At 37.3% G+C, this 21016-nt stretch overlaps 1 protein-coding gene across 1 annotated transcript in view; it reads left to right on the plus strand.

The window, feature by feature from the left end:
• Nucleotides 1–684: 684 nt before the first annotated feature.
• cntn3a.1 (contactin 3a, tandem duplicate 1) overlaps nucleotides 685–21016 on the plus strand; it is a 74602-nt gene continuing 54270 nt past the window's right edge. Inside the window, exons 1-4 of the mRNA XM_037684922.1 lie at nucleotides 685–739; nucleotides 8587–8719; nucleotides 11534–11709; nucleotides 19629–19724. Coding sequence (XP_037540850.1) covers nucleotides 685–739; nucleotides 8587–8719; nucleotides 11534–11709; nucleotides 19629–19724 — 460 coding nt within the window. The remainder of the gene's footprint in view (nucleotides 740–8586; nucleotides 8720–11533; nucleotides 11710–19628; nucleotides 19725–21016) is intronic.

The following is a 21016-nucleotide window of genomic DNA, read 5'->3' on the forward strand; positions in this document are numbered from 1 at the left end:
GATTTCACAACATTTTTGGAGATTTTATTTGAGTCAAAGCAGAGATGAATTACAGCTAAGTCCTTGAGAAAATCAATTATATGTCTCCAGAGGGACAGAAAATGGTTTTGAACTGCGTAGAGTCAGCTCTTTATTTAAGAAAAAACATAATTCAGCTCTGACGAATTCAAGGAGCTTGCAGAGTGCTTTATTACATACTAGGGCTATGTCTGACAACCATCCTGCCCTCTTTTTGTTTTGTCTCAGCAGGTTTGAGCTGAAGAAAGCAATCGCTTTATGATTCTCTTGCAGGCACAATGCATGTTATGCAATATTAAGCACACTTAAGTAAACTGCATAGCGTTGGGAAGTGCTCAGAGGATGTGCAATACGAAAAAGAGCTGCTATTAAATGATACATAGACCTGTTCATAAGGCCTAAATGCTACTTGCCAGGAATCTTTTTAGGTTTTATGACATCAGTGGGATTACTTTTATGTCATCAGCTTGCAAACATGGACAGTTAGTGTCCTTGTGAAAGCTGCACTTCTGATGAGACTTGTCCCCAGTGCTTCTGAATGCTTAATACTTCCCCCTTTCTTTTCTTTTTATTTGACAGAAGAACAGTGTAACTTCTGGAAAGGACAAAGCCAGACATACATACCTGTGATTGGATTTGAGCACGTTCTGACCTGAGACCATTAAAATGGAATTGCTGTGGAAACTTATAATGCTGCTGTCGTTGGTGGAGTGTCTGTCAGGTAAGTCATCTAAGCCTGCATTTCAAAAATTTTGTTTCATGGAACCTAAGACATATCATTTCTATTTCTTGTGATAATATCTGGAAAGTTTAAAATAAAAAATAATTAGAAATGAAATGGAAAAACAAAATTATTTTTTTACTTAGTTTACAAATATTAAAAATAATTAAAATTTTAGAAAATTATAATTATTTCAGTTGTGCAGAGCAACAGTCTCTTTGCTGAGAAGTGTTTCCTTTTGGAAACCAAGAATCAAATTATTTATTTTTTATGAAAGACTGCCACTACGTAGCCGTTTAATTTACAGTCATTAATTTTAAAAAGTGCCTCAGTTGTTTCCTTAATTGAGACTGCATTTCTGGTAGTACAGGAATCTTGCTATTGATCTAGCTTCTAATGAGAGAGCTAATTTTTCCTCACTTAAAAAGTGTTCAGAGTCAAATACAAGTTCTCTTCAAAATGTCAGAGACTGAAACTGAGAACAAGATGAATAAGAACTGTGTGGCATGAGAATATAGTGTCGGTGAAAGAGTAATCTTTCATGTCTCATGCCTCGTTCAAAACCAGCAGCCCCGCCTCACAGCTGGGACCAAAAATAATTAGTGTGTGTGCTTGTGACAGCCACGGCCCACATTTGTTTATACTTTTTTTTTTGAAGACACAACAGCACATTGACACCTAAATTTGCGTAGATAGCAATTAGCACCGCTTATCACTAAATCCACACACTTCATTGGATGTCTAATGAGGCTTTCCTTTGGGAACCGTGACTCACTATGGGATTAGCTTCTACACTGCAATTCTGAATCACACAATTTATTCTGCTTAGGCATTCTGCAATCTATCCAGATACTTGAGTGACTGACTTTATTCAAAATCATGCCACAATCGGAGAGTTTTTATTTTAGAAAAATGTTTCAATGTGCTATTACTGTCTGTTAAGCCTCAACATTTACTCCTGCGATCATTAGTGGCAGAAACCAACTTCACAGTTATCAATTCAAAGCAATTTAGTGCTTGACAATGAAGCAGAGAGCAAATCGTTTTGGAAAAGCTTTGTGTTGCACAGCCATTGCCTCGCTACACTCAATATGAACACAGTAACTGAGCATTAATATTCAGTGTGTGGTTACATTGCCTGTGCTATGCTAACAAGACAAGTATGGGGCAAGATAACTGTAGACCTTCCAAGCTTCTTTCTTCTACCAAAGACATGACAAGCATTTTAGTATGCAAGTCTGCAATGCTGAGTAGAGAAGGCACAGTGTGAACCCCTAACAGAGTGTGTTGGGGGGTTGTTTCTTGGCAGGTTATTTATCCAGACATTGAGGTGTTTTATTTATTTATTTTTTCAAGCAGTAGACGGTGGTTGTGTAGGAGAGCTCTGGTGCCAAGGGGAAGTCTTTCCCAAAGCAAGTTCATGTGAAGTTAACCACCTCTTCTACGATTCCTCTCTGAGGATCTAGGCTGCCTGAGGCAGGGGCGTGTACTATATGTGTGAATGAGCGAGTACTGCAAGGAGGCAAAGAGAAAAGGATGGATGCTATGTGCTTCACAGATTCTTTACCGCTAACCTTCATACTGCTGTTTCCTTCCACCGCAAAATCAGCAAAACAGTATGGCTTTGTCATAACCTTCACAGATAGAAGAACATGATCACCAATGTTTCTTAATAAATGCAAAGCTGCACGACCCAATTTCTATTTAATACACTACATATTCTAACACATTTACAAACATCAAAGATGATATGATTATTAGGAAAAACTGGCAGTTGCAATAAAAAATGTTCTTATATTCGTGTTATTCTTGGAAAAATAATGTAATGCAAAATATTGACACTCATTTTACTATAAGCCCTGTGTTTTGCACAGTTTTTTTTTTCTCCTAAAAAAAAGCATATAATTGGCAGGAGTCACAAAAGAGCTACAATTTAGCTTCCTGAAGTGAGAACAAAAACATAAACACATCCACTGAGATTGCTGCTGAGGCTTTTACTTGCAATCAGGTGTTTTCATCTTGTTGGATAAATAACGGTAAAATTGCACACTGTTATTTAAGCAGATGTGAGAAGTAATGCATGTCATTACAAAAACTTTATGTTTGATTTCATAAAAAGAAAACCTTGGGATGTTGAAAGTTGAGAAGTGGAATGATATAATTCTAGATGTCTAGTGTTAAGATCATCAGAGATTTTTGGGCAATCAGAGTAGAAAATGTTTGTTTATTTCACATAGCTGAAGTGGTTTATAGGTACTCAATCCAGCCACCCTGACAAAGAGTCCTAGTAACACCCATACAGCTGAAGACCTGTGAGACAAAGAGCAGATTTGTTTTTTAAAAGTTCATTTAGATGTAAATCCATGTCTAGAATAGTAGTGTATGTGTAACTTGCCATCATTCTTTTTTTTTTGTACATGTTGGTGTTGCAAACATCAGATTTAATCTGCAAGAAGAACAAAGCTTTTTCCAAGTAATTATAGCTTTTGAAATTAAACTAAAGCCAAAAATAAGAACACATAAGAGGCAAAATAAGCAGAAAATAACCACAGCCAACTGAAATTGTTTTAACTAGTGGTATATTGCTTTAGAATTGACAGGTTGTACCCCCCTTTTTTTTTTTTACAACTTCGTATTATATTTAGAGGTCGTTATAAAATATTTATGGCACACTTCGGTCACATTACAACCTGGACTTCTGCACTTTTACCAACCTATCTTCCTTTTCCACCAATTTACTATTACAAGAACTGATGGAACATGTTGAAAATGTCACACCATAGATTTCTAACATCAATTTCCAAATTAATATTCAGTTCAGAAGTAAAATAACTTATTTTGTCATTATTTCATTTGTATTTTTTAAGCTATTCAGTGAATAGAAAACAACGTTTAAACATCCATAAAAAAACAAATGTTTCCAAGCTATTATGAGCATTTCTTTCTTAAAACAGTTGCTACAATAGAAAAACGTTCTTTTGATTTGCTATTTCCAAAACCGAAGCTGGCTGTGATCAATGCTTCTCCCCCAGTGATTACAGTGTTGGATACTCTTGTTGCAAATAGTCTTATTGCAGTTTAATGATTGCTTTGATTAGATAGAGACTGGTGGGACACTGTTGAATTGGCTGTAAGTTTGTCACTAACATCTTAAGGACTATATGACTGATAATGTAATTAAATTAAATATGGCACAGGCTGAAAGTCACAGCAGTGAAGGTTTTTAATTTAGCCCACTGCCAAAGGTGAAAGGGGAATAACACATAATATACAATAACATTTTCAAGGTTTACCCAAAACAGTTTTACCTCTGCCCCCTCTTAAAATCAATACCTTAAACTTTAGCAGAAAAGTCTATGAGCGATATGCGTTTTTTTGTTTTTTTTTCAAGAAATGCAAGGCCTTTTTTAATGGCTGCATAACAATTTTTAGAGATTTTGTAAAACAAATCATACAAATAGCTTTTTGAATAAATATGGTCAAACCTTTACTATTCTTCAAACTACCCAAAACCCTACATCTGCTTTGCTGTTAACGTTTGCTGCCCCTGAGTGAGAGACCTTAAAGTTGTACCTTATCGGCCAGGACAGAGTGGGAAGGTGCTTTAAAAAGCAATATTTTTTTTATTCAATGCATAAAACCCAAAGCTGAAACGGATTGATTTGGGGCCTTGCAATCGGTTGATACCTCCCCCACAGCCGACTACTCATGTGCCTGTTTATTCATGCTGAGGTAAGCTGGAGGAATTCATTTGCTGTCAGCTAGTATCGGATTTGAGATTAGTTTTTATTTTGGCCTCTACAGCAGCTCCCTCTGCCTTATACTTGCTTCAATGCTGAGTTGTGTGTTGTCACAGGATCCTTAGAAAAGATGCACATATCACCATCTCGCAGCCGGGGACCGATATGAGCAGAGGTGGCATTCATCTTTGGACTACGGCATTGATAGGTTTCAGATTTAATGCAATACTTTTGCTTTCTTTCTTGGGTTCTCTTATGTTTTACCAGATTTTGACATTATTCTGAATTCTATAATCTTGCCCTCATTGGAGACTCCCTGTGTGTCTTATTTTGTGGCTGTTTTATTTTCTTCTATATTGAAAAAACATCATCCATCCATCCATCCATCCATCCATCTTCTCCCACTTATCCGGTGTCAGGTCACAGGTGTAGCAGCCTAAGTAGGAAAGCCCTGACTTCCTTCTCCCCCGCCACTTGAGGAGAAGGATTCCCTCCGGGGAATCCCAAGGCATTCCCAGGCCAGCTGAGAAACATAGTCCCTCCAGCGTGTCCTGGGTCTTCCTCTGGGTCTCCTCCCAGTGGGACGTGTCCAGAACACCTCACTAGGGAGGTGTCCAGGAGGCATCCTAACCAGATGCCCGAGCCACCTCAACTGGCTCCTCTCAACGTGGAGAAGCAGCGGCTCTACTCTAAGTCCCTCTCGGATGATCGAGCCCAGACACCCTGTGGAGAAAACTCATTTCGGTCGCTTGAATCTGTGATTTCATTCTTTCGGTCACAACCCAAAGCTCATGACCATAGATGATGGTGGGAACGTAGATCGACTGGTAAATCGAGAGCTTCACCTTTTGACTCAGCTCTCTCTTCACCACAACAGACCAGTACAGTGCCCACTTCACTGCAGACGCTGCACCTATCCGCCTATCGATCTCTTGCTCCATTTTTCCCTCATTTGTGAACAAGACCCCGAGATACTTAAACTCCTCCACTTGAGGCAGGACCTCCTCCCCGACCTGAAGAAAGCACTCTACCATTTTCTGGCTCAAGACCATGGCCTCGGATTTGGAGGCACTGATCCTCATCCCGGTCGCTTCACACTGGGCTGCAAACCACTCCAGTGAAAGCTGTAGATCACGACCGGATGAAAAAACCATGTTTAATACAATTTTATCTCATTTATAGGTTGTTCTTATGTTCTTTGGGTTAGGATGAGGAAAACCATAAACACTCCTGTTGCTAGACCATCACAAAAAAGGCACAGGCATAAATGTCATAACGACCACTTATTCTGTCAACTTCAAAATGTGTTTGAATTGTCTGGGACACAAGCAAATGCAGCGTCAGGTTCACAGTGGTTCTGATGATAGTTGGTGATGTTTGGAGAGTATTCTCTTCCCTTGTCTATGGTTGGATTTGGGTTTGAGTCGTTCCTGTTGCTAGGCAACGTTACCAAACGGAGTCCTGCTGATCAACAGCTGTCTGATCTAGAAACCCCATTTACAAAAAATGTGCTTTTTTTAATGCAGCACAAACCTAAATCATTATATTTAATAAATATGAACCAATCTAGATTTTACCATCCCACTCAACAAAAAATTAGGAGAGAAGCAAGTTTACTAAAGTGTTACATCAACCTTGTTTTTAATTACCCCCATTTTTTGTCAGGTGACAGAGAACACTACATGTTTTTTGGTTGCAGCTCAGAAATCAGGTGTTGCTGCTTGAATCCTTGTCTTCATGATAAGCTGCATAGAGACAGCTCTATATAACTCAGTCTTACAGCAAAACATGAAATACCAGTTTCATTGCCCCTGATTCTCATAAAAAGCAGAGTGTAGTCAGAGTCACATTTTGGATGTCAAATAAGGATTTATTTTTTTTAACCTCCACACAGGTCTTTTCAGAAAATGTTCAAATGATCCAATATTTCCACAAAAAATAAAAAGGTCAGAAAAAGCCAAAATGCTAAAAACACGGTTATTCTGCAGGACTTTTTTTTCTTTCTTTCACTTTTCTTCTTTTCCTGTCTCATCATTTATCTCACGACTCTTCAGATTTTGTGTCCTTGTCCTATTGACTGTATATAAATGAGTTCTGACCTCATCTCCAGCATCCACAACAGTAATATGCTGCTTGATATTTCAGCATTAACATTCAAATCATGTAATTTATTATAAAATATAAAGCATAACGACCAAACCATACTTTTTTCAACCACTGAAAAATGTAGCCTTCAATGAAATCATCTATCATTTTAAAATGGGTTATGATGATTCATCTCATGTATGCCCTGGGCTTTATCATCCCTCTTAGTTTGTGCATTGCAGGTGTATCAATATTTCCTAGACAAACAAAGGTGACATGGACTGATGTGTCTTCTGGTGATCAGTCAGCTTGAAGGGACACTTTATATGACAAAGCTTGTAATTAGGTTGGTTGTCATTTAATTATAACATTGTTTGAGGTTTATCCTTGTGGACAGGAATAATCAACAAACAAAATTTCTTCTTGAACATTTTGAACCTTTCAGATTTATTTTTCAGTCTCTGGGTGAAAGCTGTACTCCCTGAATCCCGTACTCCAGAACATGATAGATATCGCTCATAAAAAATTCTCTCTGCCTGGAGAATTTTCCTACATTTGGACCATCACACAGATTCAAATACTCTAACAAATAATAATAATAATAATAATAATAATAATAATAATAATAAATTTCCTATTTATCTCAGAATAGAGTGTTTATTGTAATGAGCTGATGGCTGCTGTTATGGTGTTGGCAGACATTATGCCTTCACATGCATTCATGATGACCAGATATAAAATGTCATATTAAAAAAACATCGGGCATCTGTTGTTCATGCTTATTTTTGTCCCCCTGTTTAAATAAAAGTAATAAAAATGTTATCAAATGTCTCAGAAAGTTCAAATTATTATTTTAATTTCCATCCATCCATTATCTTCTGCTTATTCTGGAATCGGGTTTTGGGGGCAGCAACTTAAGCAGGGAGGCCCAGACATCTCTTTCCACAGCCACCTCTTCCAGCTCTTCTGGGAGGACTCCAAGGTGTTCCCAGGCCAACTGAGAGTCGTAGTCTCTCGAATGTGTCCTGGGTCTTTGCCGGGCTCTCCTCCCAGTTGGACATGCCCAAAGTACCTCCCTAGGGAGACACCCAGGGAACATTCTTACCAGAGGTCATGACCATAGGTGAGGGTAGGAACTTAGACCGACCTCTAAACAGAGAGCTTTGCCTTACAGCTCAGTTCCCTCTTCACCACAATGGACTAGTGCAGAGTCCGCAATACTACAGACGCTGCAACAATCCGTCTGTCAATCTCACGCTCCATTCATTCCTCGCTCATGAGCAAAACCCTGAGATAGTTGAACTCATTTCCTTGAGGCAGAACCTCACCCTCAACCCAAAGAGACCAATCCACCTTTTTCCGATTGAGGACCATGGCCTCAGATTTGAAGGTGCTGATTCTCACCCCTGGTAATTTAACTTTTTCATCAGACATTTCTTTGATGTAAAACAGCCCTTGATGGATAGGATAATAATAGCTTAAGTGTTAAGAAGGCAGCAGCAATAATACTGTGAAAGTTGGATTCAGGGATCTTCAAGTAGCACTTTTGATTTGTTCTGTCACAACATGATTTGATTATATCTCATATTCGGTTTAACATTTTGATTTTCACTTTCTTTTTTCTCATATTTTGTCTCCCATTTTGTAAAAATAAATAAATAAATAAACTGGTCTTTAAGTATTTTTGTCAGAAAAGCATCAGTCTAAAATGGGGTTCAGTTTGAAAAAGGACATTTTATTCTTAGTCGTTTTTGCATTTTTCATTGGTTAATTTTTTTAAAGTAGGCAGTTCTCAATAAGATTGATATACTAATGTTTATAGGTCTGATCTGATTTAGAAGTACTTCAGGTATCTGCTTTTAATGATTTCTGATGGCTGATGGGTCTATTTCAAGTAGAAAAATGTAGTGTAGTAATTCACACTTTTCACTTTTGCTTCCCAACAGAGAAATGTTTAAAGTGTTTTGTTTGGGACTCACCAGGGCATCAAAGCTGATGTATGTTTTTTGGTTTCCCACCCAGGAAGTGGAGTCCTGCTAAAGCCTGTCTTCACCAAACAACCAGGCAGTGTGGTTTTTCCTATTCAAGCAGGAGAGATACAGAGGGAGGTGGTCTTTAGCTGTGAGGCCCAAGGACATCCATCTCCCTTCTACAGGTAACACCTGCAGACTTGGATTTGTTCACATATGTCGTTATATTCTTACACAGAACCTTCAGGTAAAACAGAACTACCAAGTGCAACATTTGCACTAAAACCCAACTGGGGCTAGATTTATTGCTTGGGGAAAACTATGAATTTGTGTACCATATGGCTTGCTGCTGATTGCTGCCTGCAGCACTTAGAGGCACTGTCAGTCATAGTTAATTTAAGAATGATTAATTCATTGGTCTCAATGATTGGTGTACTTGCCGTGGCAGTGAGGCATTGATCCCGAGTTTGCTTTGAGAGCTTCCTGTCATCCATGTTATTGACCAGTAAAAAGATTGAGGGCCTTCCCACCAAAATGATAGATTTATGGATTAAGCTAAATGGAAAAGCAGTGAATATTCCAATGCAGGAGTGATTTTGCAAGACTTCTTTCCATCTCTCATCTTTTCGCTTTCTATCCAGTTGCTGAAGGCAGCTCATCTATTGCCACAGGGCTTCAGATTCCAAAGTTATCTCTAAATAAATACACATGATGCAAATCAGTTGACAGACTAGGGTACAGGAAAAAGTTGTCACTGTTTGTGTTTGTCATGATTCTAGTCCTGTGTAGCTGAGCAGTCCCCCAGCAATTGTGCTAGACATAGATTGATGAGTTCCTTCACCACTACAATGATGACAAATTAAAAAATGATAACAAACAAGGAATTACTTTAAAGTGCATCAGGTGCATAAGCTATTAATTTATAATTTGTCTCATGGAGCTACACTCCTGTCAGTGTAATTAAATGCAAATTTCAAACCAAGCATTTAATGTTTAATAGGTTGAAACGAACCTTCCTAATATCAGTGTATGCAGCCGTTAATGTGGCTTGAAGATCCTTGGTGTTATGGCTAATGGATACAAATTGAAATGAATGTACAAGATCCCATCTCTTTAATCGTCTTGAATACTTAACCAGTCTCTTTTTCACTGTCATGAAAGTACAACTTTTTAAATGAAAAGGCATTATGAGTTCAAATCTGTAAATTGTTCTGCCCTGCTGAGTTAAGGTTCGAAATTTGTCAAATTTAGTTTTAATTAGCTCTTTAATTACAGGAAGTGGCGCCAAATGTAGCGGTCTGCATCCTTCATTAAGAAGTGAATTTCAGATTGATGACAAGCTGCCACAATATCACATGCTCATCTCCTAATGATCAGACTGATATTTAACTGGACTAATTGCTGTTTCATTTCAGTCAGAAGCAGCTATGGATTTTTTAAAAGGCTTTGGGGGTCCTTGAGAGGTTCAGTGGCAGGCCACCAGATGCTGAGTGGTACTTGATTGCTGCAGGTATATTTCAGGGGCTACAAGGGCAAATCCATTTGTTTAAGACAACCCAGCAATCACAGGGCTACAAAGAGCCTCCTCCATGCTATCTGCATGCTTCCCATGGTGTGGCTCTTCTGAAGCTCTTGGCCTGCTTCCAGCTGTGATCACTAAATCAATTCAATCAGACGATTTGCTGTTGAGCATCGTTCCACAGCATTTGTCTTAGCTACCCTCCTTCCTTCACCCTTTCTCCCTGTTTGTCTAAATAGTTCCTGCTATAAAGGAGCAGTGATACTCTAATTAAACCAGGAACTTACATCAAACTTGGTCTTATTTCATATATGAGCAGTCACCATATGTATAGTTTAAATTCATTTTTTAACTCATTACTTGCTCCATAAAAGTGCAATTTATCTTGTCTTTTGCCTGATTTTAAGACAAACCAACTAGGGCTAGATGATACGGAATAAAATATATTTATATTTTTGTTTCAAACAAGCTTGGTTTTGGTCAAGATATAGAATTTGTTTATTCTGAGTTGCAACTCTGAATTAAAGTTAGTACAATTGTTCTGGTGTGCTTTACAATGACATTTACTGTAAATGCATGTACAGATATATTTCTATCCACATCACGCATCATTACAGTAGCAACAGAATGGTTTGATGTTTCCTGTCTCACTCTTGTTTGCCTCAAGTACATGATGATTTTTAATGGAAACAACACCTTTTTTTTTAAGTGAACACATGCATTTAATATTAAGTGATTAAATAGTGTGAGTTCCTTTTGTTTTTCTGCCTTGTGATATAACAAGTGCTGTTTTAAAATTGCTGCATTCTTTTTGTCTGCCTATTTATTTATTTATTTTTAGGAAAAAAGATCTCATATTAGTTATGAAAAGGCTGTTAATATTGCAGCCAAGGAGTACAGAACACAATAGTTCCACTCATGTGTCTGTAAATTAAGAGATGATGGGATGCTGTATGTCTATATGTATGTCTGTAATTGCCACTCCCCACTGTTATAAAATAAGGCTAATCCATACAACTTAAAAGAAAAAACATACACCTTTAAAAAAATAAAGAAAATTGGGTCGTAAAGAAATAACTCAAACAATGCGTTTCAGTAATAAACTGCTGCATATTTTATATAAAAGACAAAATTGTAAACCCACAACTTGCTGTGGAGTTTTTGTTTAGGAATATGCTCTATAGGTTCTATTAGGGGATTTGATAAAAATGTCTTATTCTTAATTCATAGGAAATATGTTGATTTGATCAATAATTATTCAATATGGTTGTTTTGCTGCCAAAAATATGTAATTTAATCCAATTTTAATAAATAACCCAATTTTATATTTGTCTCGTTGCATTTACAAAGTAAACAAATATGATTAAAGAGAAAATATGTGCATATGAAATGTATTATTAGCGGCAAAAAAAAGGAGACAGAATGTAGTCTAGAAGACTTTAAAGTTGATTAGTTGTGTGTCGTGTGCTTTCTATCACAGGTGGAAACTTAATGACTCCTTCATCCTGCCCAGTCCGGGGTCACGGCACTCTCTCATGGGTGGAAACTTACACATCAGCCGTTTGAACAAAGATGAAGATGTTGGCATCTATCAGTGTCTGGCATCAAACTCTTTTGGCACGATTGTCAGCAGAGAGGCCAGTCTCCACGTTGCATGTGAGTTCACTTTAGATATTTTTGTGATACTTATTACTGTTTATATATATATATCTATATATAAATATATATATATATATATATAGTTTTAGTTCTTCTTGGGTTTTAGCAGTGGGAAATTGTGATTGCCTCTACCCCTGCTGAGTCCTTGACAGAAATGTGAGCAGCTGCACTCAGACAATGAGCAAAATTAAACACAATTATAAGAATAAAAAGTAAATTTATAGTTTTCACTGCATCATGAATATTTCAGCATTTATAAGTACGACTCTCTTATATAAGTGTGTTCCTCTAATAAAAGATGGTGTAAGCAAGATGTTATTTATTTAATATTGTGTTTTTATTGGTCACAAATACATTTTAACAAGCAGATATATGTCTTTTAAATTTGCTTCATTGTCTGGAAGGAGGGTGGCACGGTGGCTCAGTTGGTAGAGTTGTTGCTTCTCAGCGAGAACGTTGCCGGATCAAATCCCGACTGGGGACCCCCCTGGGTGGAGCCTGCATGCTCCCTCTGTGCATGAATGGCTTTTCTCCATGTACTCTGAGGACTAACAGTAAACCAAAACAACAATAACATTGATTGTCCAAATGTATATCTAATTAATACATTTAATTATTTTTTAGTAAACCACAGTAATGTGTGATTTAGTCAAAGGTGTTAACTAATAAAAAAGCCTGAAGTAAGCTCCGGAGAAATCAGGGAGATTCAATGAGTGATACAAAATTGAAAAAAAAACAAAATAATATCCTTCCAGATATCTATCCATCCATCCATTATCTGTACCTGCTACTTCCTTTTTGGGTCCAGGGGGTCACTGATGTCCATATCCAGCAGTCACTGTGCGAGAGGCGGGGTACACCCTGGACAGATGTTTATCTTTTTTGTTCACTAAACTTCCCACACCTCTGTGATGAAGACTGTTTGAATGGTGGACCTTGACAAACACCACATATGAAGCTGCATTCATCACATTTTATAAGACCAGAATCTAAGGCATCTCTTTCTAGCAAGGTGAACTTTAGGTCTCCTCTCTTGATGGGCAGCCCATATCAAATGACAGCCCAGATATCTGTGAACAGATGGTGCAGCTAGATTGAATTCTCATGTCTGTTTCTCTGCCACAGCAGACACATGGGTGTTACTTGGTGACAGAGCACCAGAGATATCCATCTTACCACCATTTGGTGCACCTTTGTCACAAAGCAGCATTAAATCATCTACATATAGAGCAAATATGTATCCTGAGCTGCTGGAGGGCTGTTTATGATTTTCACATTTCCTATAAATTTTGGGGGCCTCTCCTCAACTATATGTCACTGTGATCGGTTTCACCCATCGCCTGGGCCTGACTGGAGACCCGCTGCTTTTGTCAACGGATGAGAACAAGCATTGGTGCTGATGTGTCATTCATCTTATTTATTGCTCTTGGTTTAACTTAATTAAGTGTGCTGTGTGATTGAGCGGGTCTCAGGTCAAGGGAATAATTCAAGGAGGAGCAGTCTGTTATGAGAGTCAGCATCATGTCATTTGTAACAAACTGACTCTCAGGAGCTCAGTAGAGTTTTTCACACAGCAAGGGGCTTGCACCTCTTTTAGTACCATAACAAGTGAGCAGGTGAAACTAAAGCAAAAGTCATTAATGAAGGAAATATTAGGCTTTGAAATAAAATTTTACTGGTAAGATCAAGTTCTATAGTCTTAACTGCAAATGCTTTTAAGCACAGCTGCTGTAGCAAATGTAGAACACTGAACACACCAATCCTGTTATTAAAAATACAATTTAACCTATTTTAATGGTGTAATTTACATTTGGCAAGTTATTCATGGAAATTCTTACTGCTGATGAGAGTCTTTGATTTACACCTTCTACCATTGTCCCATTTGATCAAAATTGCACTGCATGTTGTGCATGCACAAGAATTAAGGATACATTTTTAATCCTCTGAAAGACGGATGACATAATGGGTTCTGTTAGCATCTGTTATGGGCTCAAACCTTTAAAAAAAATAAAGGTTCTTTATCCCGTTGACAACACACACTGTTTAAAAGGTTCCTTTCGTTTGCTGGAAGTGCTGGAAAGAATAATCTAGTTGTTTATCGAGCATCAAGCCAGATTGAGTTTCTTAATCTTGTTGGGATTTTTTTCCTCAACAAGTTAAAGGATTTTCGCTGATGTAAGATGCAACATTATACAACAGACCTTCAATAGCGACCAGATGCCTGCTCTAAGAATGAACATACTACAGCTCAGCCTCTGTGCTACATGCAGAGACGCAGGGGTGTGTGTTTAATGGTGGGTGAAATAGCTGTATTTATGATCGCAGTGCTGGGTTGGTCTGCCCTGTATTTTGATACCCATAATTTCTGATCAAATTCAGTCTTGTATTTTCACCTTTTTCTGGCTTTAGCCTGTACTTACTTGGAAATTATACATACTGTTTGTGCTAGTCTCTTTTATTTCCATCAACAATTTGCTCCTTTTTTCACGGCTTCTCACTCAGGTAAAAAAAAATTAGGCTTGTTTTGAACTGGATTGCATCTAAGTAAAGGGCAACAGCATTTCCTGTTGAGCACTGCTTTTTCAGGTGGTCAATCTGTGTCTCAGTTTATCTTTGGGAAAGTCAGAGTGGTTGTTATATAGCTCCCATTCAAGCAGAATTCATTTTAGGGCACAAAGAAAGTAGACAAGTTTAATGTTCATGTCAATAGAATTATTATTATTTTTTTTTTGAATATCACTACACTCCAGTTTAATTCAAATATATTTCAGTCTAGTACAGTAAGATTCAATAAAAAAATATATATATAAATACTTGAAAATCAAAATCCATTTTATCCAATTTAGTACATTTCAGTTCAGTCCAACTGCAAACCAAATTTATATTATTAGGTATAAAATAGTACATACAATGAGTTTTTTTAATTTAAAGCAAACAGCTCAAGACACGACTGGTGCTAGATCAGTGAGAGTCGTGAGTGGGAGACAGAGGAGGAGCATTGAAATGTGGAGGAGAGTGAGTTAGCACCAGGTGTAAATAGCTGGGTCCAGCGTGAGTTGTGGTCGTGACAGCAGCTCGTATTCTCTACGTTTTATCTATTTTTTTATTGTTACATTAATAAAAGCTCTGAGTGCACATTTGGCTCTGACTCCTGTTCTTTGCACGCTATGGAGCATTACAGTATATTGACAAATTCAACATATACAGTACCTGATGACCCTAGAACTTACTGAACGTGTTCATAACTTACAGCAAACATATTTGCCAGCATTTTGGGGTACAGCCATATAAAGGGTACAAATGATTTTCATTATCACTCCTGCTGGATCCATGAGGTGCAGAGGTCACAAGTATCATAGAGATGAAGGTTCCTGCTGCAGCTTCCTTGATCATAGATTTTTTAAAATTTCTTCTGAGGCATGTTGATCAATGCTAAATTAATGACTGGGTTGCAGAGTGCAGAGAGCTGCCCTTTTATATGTGATGTCACATTTATTGTTGCCATCTGCTCCAACATGCTACGGACAAGTTCAATATAAGTTATACCAACGTTGTGCATAAGCTCTGAATAAGTCAGGGTACTCATAGGCTATAAATAAGTTATGTGTAATTGCTCAACTGTTTTCCACCGTATGAGTGACTTACATGTAATGTGTGAACTTAATTTACCTGTCACATATCTGCAATTAATACCTAATTTATGAGTGTGCTGTAGAGAACTCATATCTCGTTTATGTGACTTACACCAGCATGCTTGTCTGTTTTTTTTTTTTTTTTCATCCTTTGGCATACGCTGATGTCATTGTGTGACAGAGCCTTAAGAGAAAAACAAGTTTTCTTTGAAAGTGTATTAAACATTTGACTTCTTGTCAAACTTTGTGTGGGTTTTTAAATATTATAAGTTCATTGTATTTTAGATATATAACCTCTGAAGCCCACAGCCTTTTGTCAGCCTCTATCAGTACATTTAGCAGAAGCTTATAGGGCAAAATTATATCAAGGCTATACTTTGCCAATAGCATTTCAGAAAAGCTTTGCAACTTCTGTATGCCTTTTGTTCAGTAGCAAGGGGAATAAATGTAACATCGTCCTCAAACTCACATTCCTGCAGAATAGTCTCATTTTGCTTTTCTTGAATTGCCTCCTATTCATTACAGCGAGTCACATCAGAGCAGCTAGCCCAAAATGCAAATTTACAACCAATTTCATGGCCCTGAAAGCACTCAAAATAGCCTGAACCCTGCCATGGCTAAGCACATGGAGGTGTAGAGCTGTGATAGGTTTGATAAGAGCATCCATGCAGTGTTGAACAGCTTGGATTGTCAGGCATTGTTGGCTTTTGGTGTGTCTAGCTCATTAACGTCCTGCAATACACCAAAGGAATATTGATACAGAGAGTTTTGTACTCACTCTGAGTTAAGCAGCTCTGATCATTTTTACAGTGTGATCCTAAACAAAGGTAATATTAGATGCTGTATAATATGACACTCCTTGATGATAATATTATAAAATAACCTTAGAATTGTGGTAAAACACTTCCCATACAGTTTTTTTAAAAGCCAAAGCTTACTCTGCCAACTATTAAACTTCAAGTGATTGAGTTAAAGGCAGCTAGTGCCTGTACTTGGTTTGACTGTTTTGTTCAATACCAAGAGAATGTGCTGGGCAAAAACAGAAATCCACAAGTAACTGGCCAGTGATTGACCAATAGTGGTGTTTGCAAATTTATCACATTTAAATCTGACTCGGACCATAGCTGGCAGCTAATGCAGATTCTTCAATGTAGAGGAAACAGCATTGTAGCAGATAGATGATGAGTGGTGACAGCCCTTCATCAACTTAAAAACATGTTTACTCTCGTTAAAGCATTGACACCAAGCTGATGCATGGAAGGGGTCCTTTAATGCTTTTACCAGCCGTCTTTTTGCCCTTTTTTCTAACAATGCTTACATTTGTGCAAAATATGTATTCACTTGTCTGTTGTACTTAAAAGACACAAAAGCTACAAGTTTGTCAATATGACTGTTAACTTAATTGTCTTTTTTTTTTTTTTATTGAATCTTATGTTTGGTTGTAGAAACATTTTCTTTCACATTGCTTTTTCTGCATAACAATGGCAGATGAGATTTATATGCGTTTGCAGAAGTTTATGAACATCTGGTGTTCTAAAAGGATTATGTCTCCGTATCAAAATTGGATTTAGAAAAAAAATATGATTCTGACATAATGCTACAGAAATAATGCAATATGTGGGAGACATATTTTGTGTGAGGAATATAGAGGGTAATAAAGGGAAACTTTGAAAACTAATTTTCAGTGGGGCAAAATAGAGCCTCTTCAAATCACTCTTCTTCATGCATTGCACAAATCAGCCATAACATTATGACCAGGCAAGTATCAAGTTTGCATTTTTGTGCATGCAAGAATTCAGAACGTTCATACTGGACATCATGGGGGGAAGCTGTGGCTGAGTGGTTAGAGCAGTCGTCCTCCAATGGGAGAGTTGGGGGTTTGATTCCACCAGCAGTCACATGCCAAAGTGTCCCTGGGCAAGACACTGAACCCCTCATTGCCTCTGTTTGTGTCTCGAATGTGATATAAATCACTGATTCTCTACAGATTCAGATTAGCTTTGTATAGATATAGTAGAGTGCTGTGTGGAAGTAAATGAGGCCACAGCTTGTAATGTAAAGTCCATTGAGTATCATGTTAAGATAGAAAGTACATACAAGTACAGTCCATTTACCATTTATCACAATATGAGCCCTTGTCTGATAGCAATATATTCTGGTTGACTAGTGTACATTATGCTCGGCTTTACGTAACTTTAAAATAAACTTTAGGATTAGAAAGCAGTCTATTACACTTCAATGACAAGGTAACATTTGTACATTGTACATCATTAGCTCACGTCACAAGTTGGCTTTTTCCTATTTTATAAACATTATTTTATTGTTGTTCAACATCACAGGTCAGGAACAGAAGCAGAAATTGCAATAGTTTAGACGACTGTGAAGCATTCATTTTGACAGAAATTGTAAATCCACATTTAAAGTTTTGTGCATTGTTCAGATCTTTTATTACTCATTCATTGCATTAGTAAGTATTAACTACAGTCAACAGACTTGACTTCTTTATAATCTTCTTATTTTAGCACACTAGTTTTAGGTGTTGCTGTCAATTTAAGTATTTTTTATGCCAAATCATAGTAACATCTTCCGCATTTTATTTTACTGGCGCTTTGGTTTATCAGCAAAATACAACAAATGGTTTTAAAGTGTTATTTATGTATTTACTGTTTCAAAAGTTTTAATCTTAACATGCGAAATATTACAAATATATCCAGACATCAGAGTAAAAGTGTGCTGCAACCTGGAATTTTATATGAAAGTTCCAGTCTAGATAATTGAGGTTTAGGCACCCAGACAGTGGGGAGGACAGACTGCAGTTTGAACTTATTACTGGATATAGTAATCCTCACATCATCAGACTCATTTGCTGACTCATCATCAGTTGAGATTTTCCTCTGGCCAAAGGTTGAAGTCCCAGAAATATACTCAATGCAATCAAATTTGAAGAAATTAATAACATATGGAAATCACTATGGGTGTTATGAAGGTATAGATTAAGCTTCAACTTTCTGGATTTTTGATGCCAATAAATTATTATTTGAGAACAGATAAAACGTGGACATATTAATTTATATTTAGTTTTTACAGTTACACCAATCAGATTAATAGTAGTAGGGCTTTAGTTAGCATTGGTCATGTTTGCATAAAGGACCAGCAACACCACATTAAAAGATAATGTCATGTGAAGATAACTACATTACCAGTTGTTTGAAGGACTGATATCAATATATTGTTGTTTTGTGTTGCCTCAGAAGAAGAAAAGATTTCAGAGTAAGCAGCTTGAACACTTCTGAGGGGATCTGTGGATGTGCTGTTGGTCTAAACGGGATCCTTGTGTTAAATCTTTTCAGTGAGGCTTTATGCAAACAGACTCAGCCATTAATTTAGTATTAGCCACTGAATTATCCGCACAATCTGTCTGTCTGCAGCTAGAATGAAAAGAAAGTAATGATCTACAAATTAATTTCTGAAGTCATACAAAAGTTTTTTTTTATTTTTTTTTTTATTAAATCGTTTTATGGAAGAAGAAAATGTAGAAAAAGCTCCTTTCATTTGTGTTAATGTAATACTTTTTTGCTGGAGGCAATTTCTGATTGCTCGCCAGGTCCGCAAAGATCATATGCTGTATTTATTATGCAGAGGCTCATCCCACTGTGCTTGAACAAAGACGGTGTCAGATTTGCATTATTTCTCCCCGTTTTCAAGTGAGTCTTGATTATGTCATTTTTATGTCAACCACATATTTGGCTGCTCTGTCCGCAGTATCTCCGGGAGCCGCAGCAGGCAAAGTGTTGAACGATTGCCGTCTCTATTTGCTTTCTCTCAGCAGGTTGTCAACAAGTAATCGGTTTCCATACAAATGATGTTTCAGTCTTTGTCATTTAATTGTTGCTGCTCTTTGTGCAGTGGATCAAACACAGAAAGCGATAACAATACACTGTTTCAATTAAATTCACTCATGTGTGACTTATGCTTGAAAAATTGCTTTCTGCTAAATTCAGAAGCGTTATGGACTTTAAAACACAATGTCTTCATTTATGCAAACACACCATAAGGGTTTTAGGATGAATTCACAAATATGCTGCATTTTATTGCAGGCTTAGCTTTTCTATAACTTGGTTTAAAAGGACTAAGCAACTACTGATGTAACGCCACAACTCATTTTTAATTTGACTTTCTAATTTTTCATATTGTGTTTTTGTTGTGTGCGTCCAGTGCGCTTCTGTTTCCTGTGAGGAATGGATTTGTTATATTGCTTTATAGCCTCTGTTCTATGCCCAACAGACCTGGATAATTTCAAGACACAAAGAAGAAGTCCAGTGAGGGTTCGTGAAGGTCAAGGAGTGGTCCTACTGTGTGGTCCACCTCCTCACTCTGGAGGTAAGATTCTGCTCAGACGTTTTGTTTTATGTGATCGAATCTTTAGAGGTGTGTGTATATTGTGGATTAATTTGCATTTTAGTAACCATGAAGAAAAACAACCACTACTTTACCTTTTTCTTTTTTCTTTTTTGGAACATAAATGACAATTAGCCATCAGCCATCATTTCTCACATTTCTCATTTGACTTTTTTAACTGAACAAAATAGAAGTCATGTTTGTGCCCAAACCTCTTGGCTTGTTTGTCTGTATTGTTGAAGTCAGTGAAATGAGTCATTTTACTGTGGTACACTCTTGCCTGTCAGCCTGATTTTCAGTGGGAGTGAGGAAAATCTTTGGCGTGCAGACTGGCAAAGATATCTTTGGCTGGAGACCTGCCAGAATGAGTAGCAGAGTAGAGAGAGCTTCTCTCTGAAGGTGTATTGCCTGCTTCGTATTATCCCTTTGCATTCATGATGTTATCGTTGCAAGTTAGCATCCAGTTCTATTAACACCTACTCACTGGTTTTAAGATGAGCTTTTGCCAGTGATGCTGAAGGTCATTATCAGCTGTATATTTCATATTTGAAAACATTCAAATTAAAAGTAGACGGACTACATTCATTTTGGAATGGATCAATCTATTTTCAGTGATTAGCTGTGTAGCACTGGATTTTAGGTTGCTGTAATTTGGGAAGACAAAAACAAACGCAGCTTTGTGAATAGTTACACTGAAACATTCTGTCAGAGTTTATGCCTGTATTTAGAGCTCATAGCACAAGCAGTGATAAAAGTTAACAAACATACTGTCATGGCCTCAGACAATAGTCCTTTGTCTGCACTTGTTAGATCTCAGCGCTGCAGTCGATCTGATCAGCTGCAATATTTTACTACAGTACCAGATTAAATTATAATTGGTTTAAAATGAATTGAACTAGAATTGACTGAATCAGGTTGCATTTAACTGGATTTGTATTGGAGTTGTAGTTTACTTTTGCATATTATTCTGAGATGGGAGCGTGGTGGCACAGAGGTTAGAGAAGGTGGGCTTGTGATCAGAAGTTCGGCGGTTCAACTCCCGGACCAACATCAAAAATGTGTGTGGGAATGATGAAACACCCACACCTGTCTCCACCCACATATGCCCCCCTCTGGGCCCTTGAGCAAGGCCCTTAACCTTAACCATCTGCTACCCCGGGCGCCCTATGGAAGAAATAAATAAAAAAATAAATAAAAAATAAATAAAATAAAATAATAATAATAATAATAATCTCTCTCTCTCTCTCTCTATATATATATATATATATATATAT

The sequence above is a fragment of the Nematolebias whitei genome, chromosome 11 (genome assembly GCF_014905685.2).
Source record: "Nematolebias whitei isolate Nwh7 chromosome 11, NemWhi1, whole genome shotgun sequence".
Classification (NCBI taxonomy): domain Eukaryota; kingdom Metazoa; phylum Chordata; class Actinopteri; order Cyprinodontiformes; family Rivulidae; genus Nematolebias; species Nematolebias whitei.